The sequence below is a fragment of the Ambystoma mexicanum genome, chromosome 3p, assembly GCF_040938575.1.
Source record: "Ambystoma mexicanum isolate Mex_15411 chromosome 3p, UKY_AmexF1_1, whole genome shotgun sequence".
Lineage (NCBI taxonomy): Eukaryota > Metazoa > Chordata > Amphibia > Caudata > Ambystomatidae > Ambystoma > Ambystoma mexicanum.
In genome coordinates, this window is record NC_090925.1 from 310,660,388 (window position 1) to 310,676,886 (window position 16,499).

The following is a 16,499-nucleotide window of genomic DNA, read 5'->3' on the forward strand; positions in this document are numbered from 1 at the left end:
AAGGCAGGGGCACGTGACTCACCAGGAAACTCGCTCCGAACACAGGAAGTATGATTATTTGTAGAACGTGTCCATCAAATTGCTGTAAAGAAAAGCAAAGATAGCCTTTCAAACAGGGTCGGACTGGGGCATAACATTTCCTCGGGCACCAATGAAAAAGTGGCCCAGCGGTGCAAATGGCAATTCATTCCTTTTGTGGCAGACTGAGTAGTACCCAAGGGGGAGGTTTTTGATAAAATGTGATGCAAAGTGTGCATTTGAAAGAAATATTGAGTAACACTGGTCAAAACTACTAGCCATATGGTGAACTAACTTATCAAACTGGGCTCACATGGGCCAAAAAACTGGCCTGGTTTGAGCAGTTTTTGGTTGGGCCAGTCCGAGCCTGCTTTCCAGTATTGCCGTCTCATAATGATCGTAAAACCCTCCGGCAGCAAAGAAATAACAGACTGATACAGAACAAAGTCTGCCTCCTCCAACATGAAACCAGGAACTAAACGATTGGCAAGACATATTTACCAATCAGTAGATCATGAAATCAGGGAATTTCTGGCACAGACACAAATTCAGTGTCGAAAGTGTGCCTCTGTAGTCTCGGGAGGATAGCTCAAAGGTAACGTGTTTTCCTTGGAAGCAAGATGACACTTAGCAATACAGGTTAGATTCCTGGCTCTGCACTTAGAAACCTCTGGGTATTAAACGCGTTATAAATAACCTATCATATCATGCTTCGACCAGGCAGGAGGTACATGTGAGCATAGATCTAAGTCTCCCACCATTTCCAATGAAACTACAAACATGCGCTTAAGGTAGGGTGACCAGATTAAAGAAGTAAAAAACCAGGCAACTAACCTAAAAGTAGGACTAACTTTTGAAAGTGGCTGTCAGGGCACTACACTAAGGTAGCGGTTGGAGGAGAATGGGTTTTAAGTGTTACTGTTCAAATAAACACATATAATGAATTTTTCACTAGAGTATCACAAACTAACACTATCTTCAGTTGTAAAATGCAGCATTTCTTCTGTGCCAGATTGAGCATTCCTGCCTGCCAGCTATGAAGACCTACTACCAAAAACTGGGACCACTGCAGTTTCCAATGGGAACATAATCTTAACAAAGGGGGACAGTGCTCCAAATTTCGGGACAGTCCTGCCAAAACCGGGTCGCCTGGTCACCCTAGCATAAGGTAGTAGAAAACGAGAACATGCCAAAAACATTGTGCCTAGTTTTAGCAAAATGCAGCACATTTGTGAAGTGACTTTTCCTAACTAATAATCTTGAACACTGGGGGTTATTTTTGCTGCCAACTAACGGTTCATAAAAAGCATGGGTGCAACATTGTTTGAATGCTTTTTACGAACCGTTAGTTGGCAGCAAAACCATTTGGGGCCTGAATCATGGAATTATCTGCATGGAAAATAGGGACTTTGTGTGCCAAACCGCGCCTGAAGTCTTGTTTGTCGATTCATGGAATCGACTGTGCTGTACTTTTTCATACTTTGTGGGGACTTCGCGCAGGCTTGGCACATCACTGTGAGAGGTCGAGTGACTTGCGTGAGAAAGCACATAGAGCATGGGTGTGGCTTGCGCAGAGCGCATGGTAGGGGGTAGAACTCAGAAAATGAAGTAGAACAAGGGAAAAAGTGAGCGTTACGAAGGACGGGTCTCAGAGTCCATCGCACGCCCACTACTGGGTGGAACAATACAGATTCATGGATCTGACCGTGCAACCTCTTGGCAGGGAAATGGCCATGCAAAGCCCTCGTTCTGTCCGCCACACAAGGCAGGCATACAGACACTTGAGCACAGGATTCACTGCGCAAAGGTAAGATCTGGTGTCGGATTTAGTGGTGCGTGTATGCAGTCAGGGTTCCCATCTAATTTAGGGGTGCGCGCACGGAGTGTAGCAGGGTGCAGGAACTATTTATGGGGGTTCACACGCAGATTATCTGAGTTTTACCTGAGTTACAATTCATCGTACGCATGTTGTCAGGGTGCCAGTAACAGTTACGGGGACCACGCGCAGGGGCTCTGAGATGCAGGCCTGCTTGTGGGGGACCCTATGCACTGTTTAAAGGGTGCATGTATTTGTGCCTGGGAGAGCACGCAAAGGTGGCTGTTTCTGGCTGTTTTTGCTTTGCGTGGGGGCTTGTCCGGGGTGTTCCAGCCGCAACTTGCATATACGGTTACTTTGCATGAACAATTCCAGAGCGTGCAGGTAAACTTCTGCATGCAGGCTCGCGCTGAGTCGTTCTCGGGGCGGGACGTTCGCAGGATCTCTGTGCACTTTTCCATGAATCAGGCCCAAGATTTTCAAGGAACGGTCAGTGGGAAGGGGGTGTGTCCAGACGAATACATTCTCCACCTCAATCAATCAGACATCATCTCCACCTGCATGCAATCTTGATGCGGGTGGAGATGCCATGGATTCCTTTGGAATCCACATCGTTTTGGCTCCAAGTAGGCAGATTACACAGTGGGAGAAATGTACGACTGCTTCCATGGGGCTTTGCATAAACTGGGACAGCACAGATTTCCTTGCATTATTGACTCCTTGCATGAAAACAATCCAAGTTGCACGGTGGGACTGTTTGGCAGTAAGTAAATGCATATGCAGCCACACCACGCAATGTGTGGGCATACCTTCTTAGTAGGAGTATTTTGCATAGTACACATTGTGAACTACATTGCCTCCAGTGGCTCTGTAGATTTGAGGATGTGGATTTTTAAAATTGTAGGAAGGTGCCGGATTGGTGGCCTTGAGGTAGCAGGAAATCTACAGTATTTAAAGCTCCCCTAGCCCCCGCCCATCAGGGTCGGATCCTTATGATCCGAGATACACAAGTTGAATTACTACATTCAACCACATACATTGTACTCACTTCTTTGTTTCTACCTCATGGAGTTGAGGATAAGTGGTCTCAGTGTGCTTTACTGGGAACAGCTGTGATTTCAGTTAAGAAGCAAAGTGCGACTTAGACGTAATCAAACATGTTCCCAGCAATGATTTGAACCCGATAGGGCCCCCATGTGTTTTCAAATGTACAGATCCACTTCTTAATGTTCAAGGTTGATGGTTGACCCTAGGTCTACAAACCTCAACTAAATTCTCAATTTTCTGACTTTTGTGTTAGACCTCTAGTGCGTCTTACAGGAAAAGCTTCCTCTTGATTCTTATTTGTCTGTTTCTTATATGTCAGAGGTGCCTCCCTCTGGAACAGCTTGCCTGTCTCTCTCCATCTTGAGCCAGACCTACTCAAGGTCCGGAAACTCCTGAAGACCTTCCTCTTCTCTTCCTCTCTCCCTCTCCCCTGTTAACCTCCTTCTCTTTGGCTGCTTCCCTCCCTCCTTCTCTTCCCCAACTTGCTCAGTTAGCTGGCTGGTCGCCTGGTGCATCTCCAGAGCCTCACAGGTCCCACGTTCCCCTGCCAGTTCTTCACTTCCCTCCAGCCTCTGGACTCTGCCTGCCACTACTGAAATATGCTCCATGATAGGGGAAACCACTCTGCACTTAACCCTGGCCCCTGCTGGACTGAGCACACTTGTCCCCCCTCCCTCACACTTCCTGTTCTGTTCTGCCCACTTAGACGTCCTTGAATATTCTAGGCCTAGCAAGTCTTTCCAGTCCCCCCTCTCTCTTCCCTCCCTAGCCTGGTCATGCTTGAAATACTCATGCATAGGTGCACTGGATGACCAAACCACCAAGCAAACTGAAATGTTCGCCAGACCAGTACTATTGTTTATTGATCTGGATGTTCCCTTCACCCCATCTTTCTCCCTCCACCTTTTGTCAAGCACTTCACTAGTAGATATTCCTCTGGCCTACTATGCTAGTTATTGTTGTTAGATCATTTGGAATCTTCAAGGCCTAAGAATGACGACTGCATTTCCTTGTTCCCTTCCCACCTTGAAGCTCTTTGAATCACTTCACTTGTGTTTAAGTGCTCTACAAATAATTACGATTTACAATTTCTTTGTCCCACTCTCTTCTCTTTTGGGGCTTGTATGAATTCCCTTTTACTCTGTATGGTGGTCCCAGGTCCTGTTACTGTTTATTTACAAAAGGGAAGTCTTTAATTCTTCCCTGGCTTTCGGCTGCCATGCCTCCTTACATCAAGTTGATGATGCCCCCAACCTATTGACTGTCAGTTAAGGCAATCTAGGAAGTCACCAGCATAAGTGTGGGGGTAAACAGCATCCCCAGTTTCATGACATTTGGGCAAACGAGGACGTGGAAGTCTCTGGCGGAATATCATTGCAGTGAAATTCCCTAATGATGCATTCTGAGACTAAAGATGAGAGTTACACACGTGTAAAGATGGCCTAGTACCCGTTGGAAGGGAATACCTGTCCAAAAGAAAGATCCTAAAGTGTGGGCTTCAAAGCAATGTTTGGTCTAAACTTAAATCGCTGGGATCAGGAGAGACAGTCAACTAAAAGTTATCGGGAAGGAAAATGGAGGAAAAATGAGCCTTTCTGGCAGAATTAACAGGCTTTCGAAGCCTCTTGGGTTGGGGATTGGGGGTGTTGCTGGATTGTCTGAGCGTTTACTGGATTTTTAAGATGTATTTTTTTATGTATTTATTTTTTGCTTATTCGCCGCTTAGACAGTAATACAATTCTGTTTCTGATTGCAGCCGCTCAGGTTTACCTGATTCTCGTGCTTATGCAGCATCACAGGGTTTAACTGGTTCTCAGTCTTCAGTAGAGGTTCAGGAGTTTTGGAATTTTTCGGCTTCTTTAGCAGTCTTTCACTAGTTCACAAGGGTTATATGTGATTTTACCAAAGGTCAAAATACCGAAAAAATACAGAAGTGTTTTTTTATATGTGGGGTCCCCTGCACCGCCTGGGGATTTTTTCTCCTTTTAACCCCACCCCAACCCATCTCCACCTATTTTAACCCCTTACCCCACTACCGTATGTATATTGAATTCACATTGATGGTATTTTTTAGGTATTTTGGCTTTTTCATTGAAACTTACCACTCTGATTTATTTTCAGTAAAATGACTGGGTACCGTTTACAAGCTTCCCAGGCTTCAGCAGCCTTTGCCCAGTTTGCAAGATTCTCAGTCATCTTTGCAGGACTCTCAGGCTTCTTCAGCAGCCTTTCACTAGTTTACAATCTTCTCAGGCTTCAGCACCCTTTCACCAGTTTGCAGGATTCTCAGGCTTCTTTATAGGATTCTCATGCTTCTTCAACAGCCTTTGAGCAGTTTGCAGGATTCCCAGGCTTCAGCGGCCTTTCACCAGCTTGCATGATTCTCAGGCTTCTTTGCAGGATTATCAGGCTTCGGCAGCCTTATCACTAGTTTGCACGATTATCAGGCTTCTTTGCAGGCTTCTTCAGCAGCCTTTGAGCAGTTTGCAGGATTTTCAGGCTTCTTTGCATGCTTCTTCAGCAGCCCTTCAGCAGTTTGCAGGATTCTCAGGCTTCTTGAGCAGCCCTTCAGCAGTTTGCAGGATTCTCAGGCTTCTTCAGCAGCCTTTGAGCAGTTTGCAGGATTCCCAGGCTTCAGCGTCCTTTCACCAGCTTGCATGATTCTCAGGCTTCTTTGCAGGATTATCAGGCTTCTTCAGCAGCCTTTGAGGACATTCTTTCCGGATTCTCAGACTTCAGCAGCCTTATCACTAGTTTGCAGGATTATCAGGCTTCTTTGAAGGCTTCTTCAGCAGCCTTTGAGCAGTTTGCAGGATGTTCAGGCTTCTTTGCATGCTTCTTCAGCAGCCTTTGAGCAGTTTGAAGGATTCCCATGCTTCTTTGCACGCTTCTTCCGCAGCCTTTGAGCAGTTTGCAGGATTCTCAGGCTTGAGCAGCCTTTCAACAGTTTGCAGGATTCTCAGGCTTTAGAAGACTTTTAAGGTCTTCAGTGTTCTTAGGCTTTAGCTGCCTCTCAGGGTTGAACAGATTCTCAGGATTCAGCAGACTTTCAGGGGTTTCCAGATTCTAAGGCTTGGGATGCCTTTGAGCGGTTTGCAGGATTCTCAAGTTTCAGCAACCTTTCAACAGTTTGCGGAATTCTTAGGGTTCAGCAGACTTTCAGGGTTTGCAGGATTCTCAGGCTTCAGCAGCCTGTCAGGGTTTTCAGGGCTCTCAGGCATCAGCAGGACCACGGGATGTGTAGGATGTGTAGGGTTTAGCCGTCTCTGAGGGGGCCTATTGGATTCTCAGGCAACATACGACTCACAGGGTTTTCAGGGTTCTCGGCTCTCCAGCAAATAGCCGTCACAACCTCTTCACCTTTCTGCTCCCAAGTTGTTTCATTGCATCTCAGGGTACGACGTTGTTACATCGCCAGACATTTTTCGAGTATTTTGACAAAACACTTCAGCTGAAAAAACAAATTGGAAAATATAGGGGGGTGTATTTAAGAGGATATAATGGGTAGGGGTGTGTGAGGAATAGGGACTAGATAATAGGGATGGAGGAGTTTGGGGGAAGCCCCCAAATAAAATGGAGTGGATGGAGGGAGTGGTGGGGAAAGGGTAAGGTTTGTTTTTGGGGGTGGTGTAGGGTGGGGACGTGGGGAGGCTATGGGGGCATTCTCCTTGTTGCCTTCCCACAATCAAGATGGTGCCGCACATGGAAGGGCCTCAGGGACACAGTGTATTCTCGCCCACTGTTCCAGCCTCTTGATTGGCTGATCACCCTTCCTCGGGTGTGAATGTCAATTCACAGTTGCCTAAATTGACAAATTGTTGGATTTTGGGAATGGGGCGATCACTTTAGCTCTTTGTGCTTTAATTGCCTTACATGTGAAAACTGAGAAAGTAGTAGAACAAACTGAGAAAGCATAAACAACAAACTGGGTGAACAAACTGAGAAAGCATTAAAACAAACCGAGCAAGCATAAGAGCAAACTTAGAAAGAATAAAAACAAACTGTGAAAGCATAAGAACAGGCCAATCCCATCGCCAGTTTTGACAAAGTGGGATCAGGCATAATTTTTTTAAAACACTGAAGTAGTAATCATTGGCACTTAGGACAATGGGAACAGATTATATATACATATGTAAATTAGCCACCAAAATGAACACTGAAATTGACTCCTTTGGGAGAACTCTTCACCAGACATTGCAAAGTAAATCACATAGATTGATAAGTGGAAGAGAGCAAAGGCCCTATGCCGATAACATGATTTTCACTTATACTTTATGCTGTGTTTATCAGTGATAAAAGTAGGCCTTTGTTTACTTTCAGTCAGGAGAAAACCTCACATGAACAATGTTAGACTTCCAGTCCTCAATCTATTCTAGTCGTTTTATAATGTTTGTTGCAGAGTGGCAAAGTTTAATTATAAAATGTCCTCTCAGAGCTACCCACAAGGGTCATTTTGATGGCCCACTTTGGGGCTATATTACAAGTAGACATGTAATCTATTGTTACTCTCCGGGGCAACACTTACGATTAGTTCAGTGTTTTTGACACTTTGATTGCACTCCGTTAAGTCATATTTAAGCAAGAAACCACAATGGGCAGGGGCATAAGTAGGTCTGGTAATGCCCAGAACCATGTTACAGGCCTGAGTGAAGCAGGGCCTTACTGTTAGCCCTGGGGCATTGCCAGACCCGGTAATTCCCACGCCTTGAGGGCATACCTGCCTAACCTCCGGAATTTTTCCAGAGACTCCGTAATCATAAGCATTTTTCCGGGTCGCCGGAAAAGTCCCTTGAATGTCAGGAATTTTGAGATTCTTTCCGGGTCCCGTCAGCCAATCAGGTGGAGAATATGATGGCACCCGGAAACGGCGCAAAATGTTCGCGCCCACTGCCTACACCAGTATAATAATGCTGCTTTCAATCCATGTCATTGGATTGAAATCAGCATTATTTCTGCTGTGGCGCCGCCTTCATTTTGCTTACTATAGCATTGAATGAATTATTTTCAATGCTATAGTAAGCAAACTGAAGGCTACAACAACCGAGTTTACCTTTTTGACAGGTGGGCGGGGCGTGTGGGCGGAGATGTGTGTAAATGGACGGAGTCTTGTGTGGCTGTGGGCGGGGCATAACTATCAGGAATTTTGATTTTCAAATGTAGGCAGGTATGCTTGAGGGGCTTATTGCTACTTGCATCCTGGCCTGTTTTTCCAGGATGCTAATATTTATTTTTTTAAGTTCAGATATGGCTAGACTACAACACAAGATGGCGTCATGGACAAGGGATAAGGAAACTGCACGTAGTCCGTTCACCCTTCCCATGGCAGCCATTACTGCTGCAGGGAGGGGGCACGAGCACTAAGTATTCCTGGTGCCAGCGAAGAAAAACGAATCTCCTAATAAGTCGGGCGTGGGAGCACTTACTTGATGCCCGGTGGCAGGGAAGATGTCTGCCTCCTGCTTCCGATGTGGTTCAGAACATGCCGCTCTGAGCTTTCTGATTGGCTGGGAGGCACCCTGGCCCTCCTACCAGAGTGATAATTACACATATCTGGATTGAACATTGGTATCTCAAATATTGTAAGAGTCAACTGCTTTAGTGGAAGATCTGTGTCAGTTTTCCCTTTAGTTCAAACATTTTGGGAGATGGTTCCCAAAATGATGGCACTATAACGTCAGGTGACATCAACACAGGGCTGACCCGGAGACAGAGACTAGATCCTTGTCAGTGGACCACCATAATTCTATTACTTTGCTTCCACTGGCCAAACCATTACAAACTGGGATTTTCGTCATGTTTTAAAGCGAAACCTAGTGGATTATGGTAGCCGACTACAATCACTTATAAAAGGAAAGTACAGAACTGGAATCATTGACAAGGAGCTATTCAGCTGGGTTGGACCTTTCCCAGCCCTACCAGCCTATAAAGTACTATTGTGTTTTTGGGATTCTCCTGATTTTCCATTAGATAAGTCAATGTTGTTTTTTTCTTCATTTAGATAAAATGTTGGAGTCTATTGTGCATTAAATGTAAACCAGGAGATGCATAACATCTCTTTGCGCTTTCTTGATCACAGGTCAGTCGTGGAAAGCCCTGAGCACCGGAGACAAGCGTCCATTCGTGGAGGAAGCAGAGAGACTGAGGGTCCAGCATCTTCAGGACCACCCCAACTACAAGTACCGGCCCCGGAGGAAGAAGCAGGCCAAAAAGATGAAACGCATCGAGCCCAACATCCTTCTGCACAGCCTATCGCAGCCTTGCAGTGATGTCTTCGGCCTGGGCCACCACCTCCGTGGCAGCCAGCCTGGGCACCTCCAGCCTCCGGTACTCACTCACTTCCGGGAGCTGCACTCCATGGGCTCAGAGATTGAGAGCTATGGCTTGCCCACGCCAGAGATGTCCCCCCTGGATGTCCTGGAGCAGGGCGAACCAGCCTTCTTTCCGCCGCACATGCAAGAGGACTGCCACATGCTGCCCTTCAGAGGCTACCACCACCCGCCGCCTCCACCACTGGAGTATGCCCCAGAGAAGGGCATGCTTGGAGACCTGGCTGTGCCCTACACTCAGTCCCAGCTCAACCTGGCAGACAGCATGAGGACTCCTCACCCATCTAGTATCTACTACAACCAGCTCTGCCCCGGACAACCAAGCGGCCATTCTACCGGCCAGGGCCAGCTCTCCCCACCACCCGAGGCCCAGCAGGTGGAAAATGTCGACCATTTGAACCAAGCAGAATTTTGGACCGATGTTGACCGAAATGAGTTCGATCAGTATTTGAATATGAGCAGAACTCGTGCCGAGGCGCCGGGACAAGGCTACCACATCGCCTTGTCCAAGCTAGCCCCCAGAACTCTGTCATGTGAGGACAACAGCCTGATCTCGGCCTTGTCCGATGCCAGCAGTGCTGTCTACTATAGTACTTGCATCACAGGCTAGGGCCAGCCCCCCGGAGAGGAGTGTGACCAGCCTGTGGCCGCCTTCAGAATGTCATGATCATTTTACTCACCAGCACCATCCTATATAGACCGAACCATTCCATGCGAGGCTTATTAAAATGCTAATCTCACTAGCTACAATGTATTCTACATGTATCTACTGTTTCCAAAGCAGTGAAGCAAAAGGTCAATATATACAATGTTAAAAGTAATCAGGCACTGCTAGGTCTGCTAGATTCAAGTTCAGTCCTCAAGAGCAGAATCCATCCCATACTTTCAAGATATGCACAAACATACATTTCAATACAGTGACTCTAAATGGGATTTATTTGCATAGTCAGTAATTTACCTGAAATCCTGGTGTGGTTGAGACTTGGAGACCCCTACCCTTGGTCTCTAAACCTTAGCAACTCTGGGTCCACTCATACTCGACCAAATTGGGTCCTAAACCATATCAGCCTGCGTCCTCTCAAACTCAACATCAGTGGGTCCTCAAACTCAGCAAGCCGGGGTCATACCAACAAGCCCAGGTCTTGGAAACAGTCTGCGGTGATCTACAAACTCATGTATATGGAACCTCTTAAAGTTAGGGGCAAAACACACCGTCCATCCTTGCATGCAACCTAAAGGGAACAACTGTGGGTCGCCTCAAGATCACCATCCCTGGGTCTTCTGGTCTACTTACCAGCTGCGTGCCCTCTCCTAATCCTGGCTCATCTCATGCTCTCCCACTTTGTGTTTCTAAACAACCATGAATCCTTTCACCGTCTCCAGATGTGAGCCTCACACACAATTTCCATCCCTAGGTTTCTTTGCAGTCATGGTCCTCTTAGCCTCGGTCATTGCAAGCTCGCACACTGTGTGTGTCTCAGCAACAGCAGGTCCTTCACAATCTCCAGACCTGGGGACTCTCACACGCACAATTTCCAGCCATGGCTTTTCTTTTACAGTCATGGTTCTCTCACTCTCTTCAGCCAGGGTCTTCCCACCCACAATGGGTCATTATGGGTTGCCCAAACTCTCTCATCAAGGTCATCTCAATCTTCCCATGTCTATGCCCTCTCAAACTTACCAAACCACGCTCCTCACTCCTGCCCCGGGTCTTCTTTTAGTCGTATCCAGCTCTACAGCGCTGTGCCCTTGTCACAAACCTGGGCAATCTCAAAATGAATAGTGATAGGCTCTCAAAATGGGGACCACTCTCCCAAAATCCTTAATTGCTAGTTTACCCTATTTGGGAATTGCTCTTAAAGTTTCAAAGGTTAGCTACGCAGGGGAGTACCATAGCAGACGGAGAAAATGTGTGGTCTGTTGCGCTATAAAATAAATATATAAGCAGGCAGCCAGCAATGTTGGAAGTGGATAGCTTTTTTAGGTTTTCACATTTTTATTTTGCAAGCTTTCAGGGTGACATAGTGGGCTTCCTCTGGCACTCATGCCACTGAGGCAGACCGTCCCTTCTGAGGAGGAGAAGGTCTGACTGGTCTTCCATCGCCTCCAGGTGGGCCTTCCCTTGCCTTGAGACCTGCTGGGAAAGGCATGAACCGTTGGCGATTGATCGCTGCCTGCACACCTCTGCTGAAGACTGTCAGCCACTGGCCAGATTGCGAGGACATATGGATAATACCCTCCACCTACTGCGCGGAAGGCATCCCAGGCTGTTCACACACACTCACTGGGGGTGTGGCCCTGCCAAGTATTTTCAGGGTCCCTTGTTTCTTTTCTATGCATTTTATTTTTTACATATGATATTCTCACAGGTATGAGACTATATTTTTACAAAACAATTGTTTCTGTGATTTCTATGTGATTGTCTGTGTATTTTGTAGTCCGGCCCGCTCAGTAAGGGCGACCATGGCAGCGCAATGTGGCCATGACGCGCCCCGTGTACACCTTTGGCAGTAATGTAGCATTCGTCGAGTTGTGTTGGAGGATAGGGAGGCCAAAAAGTGGGGTGGCGAGAGCAATGGTGGATTTTCAACCATTGGGGGGAAATGTACAACAATTGGAGAAATTGTGGTTTTTGGCAAACATGCATTAAAGGCTTCTGATACTGAGATGTCCCTGATCCCATCTGTGTACCCGCAGGCAGCTCCACCTGCAGCCTTTCATTACTGGTGTTCATCTCAAAATCAAGGCACCAACAGAAGCCGGGGGCTGCCAGGAGCATATGACCATCTTTACGCATGAGGGAGGCCAGGGCATCTCAGTCCTCGCCCCCTCCTTGTGGCACCAGCAGATCTGGAGAACCATTTTAAGCAATGAAGACCTGGCGGTCTCCCCATTCAACAGCCCTATCTTCACGCCCCCGGGGACAAGTCTCCTGCCGAATATTGCGCCTAGGAAAACCTCCTTGCCACACCATGCACATGTTCGTCGAAGAACGCCCATATTGCACTTTCTAGGATTTAAAGCAAACATTCTGACTAATGCCACGTTAAGCTGGGCTTTGCTGAGCTTGGCGTTGCTGAGCTTGGCTTTGCTGAGCTTGGCTTTGCTGAGCTGGGATTTGCTGAACTGGGCTTGCTGAACTGTGCCTTGCTGAACTGGCTTTGCTAAACTGGCATTGCTGAACTGGGCTTTGCTGAACTGCGCTTTGCTGAGCTGGGCTTTGCCGAACTGGGCTTGCTGAAACTGGGCTTTGCTGAGCTGGGATTTGCTGAACTGGGCTTTGCTGAACTGGGCTTGCTGAACTGTGCTTTGCTGAACTGGCTTTGCTAAACTGGCATTGCTGAACTGTGCCTTGCTGAACTGGCTTTGCTAAACTGGCATTGCTGAACTGGGCTTTGCTGAACTGCGCTTTGCTGAGCTGGGCTTTGCCGAACTGGGCTTGCTGAAACTGGGCTTTGCTGAACTGGGATATGCTGAACTGGGCTTTGCTGAACTGGGCTTGCTGAACTGTGCTTTGCTGAACTGGCTTTGCTAAACTGGCACTGCTGAACTGGGCTTTGCTGAACTGGACTTTGTTGAGCTGGGCTTTGCTGAACTAGGCTTGCTGCAACTGGGCTTTGCTGAACTGTGATTTGCTGAACTTGGCTTTGTTGGCCAAAGACAGACATGCCTTTTTGTGCTGTTTTGGTCACCAAGATGCATTCTAGTTTATCATCCGTGACCGTAACTAGGCTCATGGAAGTGGGTATTTTCAAACAGGTATTTATTGTAACTTACCACAGCACGGATATTGTTCCATATCTTTTTCACCATCCCAAGTTTACTTAGTTTTAAAGGTTACAGAGTATTAACATATCCGGGGACACTTCCGGCAGTAATAGGTAACCTCACTATTATTCATAGAGCAGCACAATGAAGGATCCATTTAAAGTTATCAAAATGATAACATTATACACTTATCCCAGACACAGTGGGTTCACAGCGGTATTAGGCGAATGGCCCAAATTCACCACCAATTTCCATGTCAGTGCAGCTCTGCTTAAGCATTCTAGGTCCCTGCGGTGAGATCTACAATAGTGTGAAGGATCTCAAATCACCAGGCCTGTGATATATGTTCAGGAAATCATCCTTTGTACACAATGAATAAATGGGTCCCAACAGCTCAAACTATTTCGGCATCTCAGCCCTGAGGGAGGCCCCCATTTGTTCCATGGCTGCTCCGAACCATATTATGGACCACCATTGCCAGATGTCCGGAGTTGTATTCGTTTTCCAATGCCGGCCTATTGTGACCCTGGCAGCCACCAGCAGGTGCAGTAATTTAGGACACTGTTCCACATTGATACTGGATGCAGCATGACAATTAAAGAGGAATCTTTTTATTTTTTTGTTTTTTAAGACATGTAGAGTAATTTTGGAAGGGCGTTTTGATCTTGCGAATGGTGTTGAAATGAAAAACAGGTAAGATAACATGTTATCACGCAGGGCGGAGTTTAAAGCAACAGGATCTGAATCCGTCATACAGCACAGGTGTAATCGGAAAGAATGCGTACAACTGAAGCGGGAATCCACACCACTTTGCCCGCTGCAACATTTCTGGCGGAATCCACACACTCTTGAGGGTAATGCGACGGGCGGGGTGTCCATCACATGTTTCAGTGGAAGTTGGAATAGAGGGATATATGAGTGGGAGATGGATAACCAATGCCACTCCGTGAAGAGTATGGCCATAGCAATTACTTGTGTTACTAGCAATCATCATCAAATAGCTTACTGCCGGCCTCACAGAAGGCTCTGCCTCCCACCACATCACAGTCAGCATCTTTCAGCTTGCTGTGCCATTACAGAAGTGGAGAAACCATATTCAATTGAGGCTCGGTCCCACCCTGAAGGGGCCATCCAGGCCAAACTGCCAGGTCGCATCCTTCCTGGAAGCAGCCGCAAGGAAACTGGACCACGCTTCTGCCTCGTTGGGGGTCATCAGTGGCGTGTCGCTCGGATCTCTGGGAAGGGCAAGCTCAGGATGCACTTTTGGGTTCACCGATCCCTCTCAGGTTGACTTTGCAACACCGAAGAGTGATGGATAGAAAGCTTTGAATTAATCAGAACCACTGGCAATAGCTTCTCACACGGAACAGGTGTAGCAGTTAAACAATTTTGATCTTTTACATAGACCCATTTTAATTTAGGTTTCAACCCTTTGAACACTTGGATGAACAGAATGTAAAATGTAAGTGCTGGTGCCGAGGAAGAGAGTGTCCATACCCTCCCATTTGGGGTTTAGGTGGCATGCATTCTCAGGATCAAGTACATGCTTGAGGATTATATGTGGTCATTCATACATTGTATTTCATGCAGTAACTCTGCTGCATTTCCTTATTTAAATAATTGCCTGACTGAAGAAAAACTATTAAATAATTAAGATAGCGTGACAGAATGCCATCTGGTTAGGGTGCAATTGCCATAGTATTTTTTATATTTAATCCATAAAATGATGCCGATAATTCTTCATTCGGTTTCTGAAAGGGAGTCTGCCAATTAAAACCACCTTTCAAAAATGCTCCATGCCAAAATTATAGTGTAAACATGTTCCTTTGCTGAGATAGCCTACTGGTACCCTGAGTGCCAGCTCTGCAGTTACAGGGTAGGGGCAAAGGTCACATGTGCATTCCTCAATGGTTTTGGTATGCAAAGTACCTGCATTCAGAGGTTGCTTTTTAATTTTCTGCATCTCGGATCTAAATTATAATAATTGTATGCTTTAGTCGGTCTGGTGGCAGTAAATCTGTAAATATAAGCCATCCCTGGTTATGACATAGGGAATGCTAAGAGAAGACGATTACACAGCCACAACAATTGGATATCGCACTAGTGTCACCTGCGTGAGAAGGGCCCAGCAATCACAGTACTGATGTATTTATTGGTGTGTATCCTGACAATCTCCACAGTTGCTACATAGAACAATGGAGAGGATGCTGTCTCTTTGATCATTGTGTGGAAAAAGACACCTCCTATCAGGACACAGGAGCTTCCCGCAGGAGGTCACATGGTAACCAGTGCTTCAGAGGCAGCACTGATATGGCAAATCCACTCTCACACCTGGGTGCTGACCACAGGAGTCCCTTTGAAGTTAGCAGGCTGCGGAAGGGAGCAGCGTTAGAGTAGCTTGAGTAGAGAGGTGGACTAAGAAAAAGGGCCCCCATCTTGATTTCTGTTGGGCTCTCTTTCCTTTCCTGTTCCCTCATTTCCTGCATGCAAGGCACTCTGCATGTGACGTCAGAGGCAGAAGGCCCTTGTTACATCAACCTGCACCCTTTGAGCAGACTTGCTCTGGACCAATCCCCTGTATATATTGTGTCTTTGTAACGAGAGAGACAGCCCTCATTCTTTGATTACTTTGTGGCCTATCAGTAGAAACAGGATACACTTTTGGATCTCTGTTTGTAGTGCAGCCCACTCCACAGTCCTCCACCAGTGAGGTCAAGAAAGAAGGTTTCCAAGGCAGAGGAGAGCTCTGTTCCCTACACAACTCCAGGAAATAGTGGCTGTGAACTGCCGGTGGACTAATGTAGCTTTGCTTTCTGTACTGGAACCAGTCTCATGTTCTCTGGAGGAAAAGGATCCTGTGTAAGTGCCAGCCAAACTCCCTGTGGTGCGAGGGCAGGACAAAAGCACTTACATTGTCCGGGAGCCCCTAGATTGGGACTCCAACAGCTCAGAAGACCAGAAGCAGCTGCAATCCTGTGTCACTGCCTCGAGATGTCTTGGAAATGGCTTGACTGTGCTCGCCACCTCCGAGCTGCCACATGACCTGCGGTGCGGCTTTTGGCATGCTAAGCAAACTTCGAACCGCTTGCTGCAACTCGAGCCATCCAGTCTCTGGCTCCACCCATTGCCCCGGAACGTCTTGAGCTACACGACCGCAGGTTTGACCTTTGTGGAAGCAAAAGATTGAAGCTCTCACTCGACCTCCTGGAAGTCATCGAATTCGCCACCAACTCAACCACTATCCGAACGAAGTGGAAGACATTGTCTCACTGTTTTAAACGCTGACTCAACCCTTTGGCAGCCTGCACCATTAAACCAACTATATGCTGCTTGCCAGTGGGATCACCTCAGTTTGAAATGTCTTGTCCTCGGCTTGATTGCAGATAAAGCACCAAGAAACCCAGCTCGAGGCTGTCGAGCCATCAAAGACAAGATTACGGTATTGTGAAGAGGCCCTTCCCCCCTGGGCCACCTTTGGTACCATAGTGACTTTTAAGCCCCCCTGTTATACCCTTTGCTTAGTT

The 16,499-nt window shown here is 46.9% G+C and overlaps 1 protein-coding gene across 1 annotated transcript in view; it reads left to right on the forward strand.

Moving 5' to 3' along the window:
* Positions 1 to 11,873, forward strand: part of SOX18 (SRY-box transcription factor 18) — a 49,351-nt gene extending 37,478 nt beyond the window's left edge. Inside the window, exon 2 of the mRNA XM_069650842.1 lies at positions 8,958 to 11,873. Within this exon, the coding sequence (XP_069506943.1) occupies positions 8,958 to 9,817 (860 nt within the window). The 3' untranslated portion in view covers positions 9,818 to 11,873. The remainder of the gene's footprint in view (positions 1 to 8,957) is intronic.
* Positions 11,874 to 16,499: the final 4,626 nt, after the last annotated feature.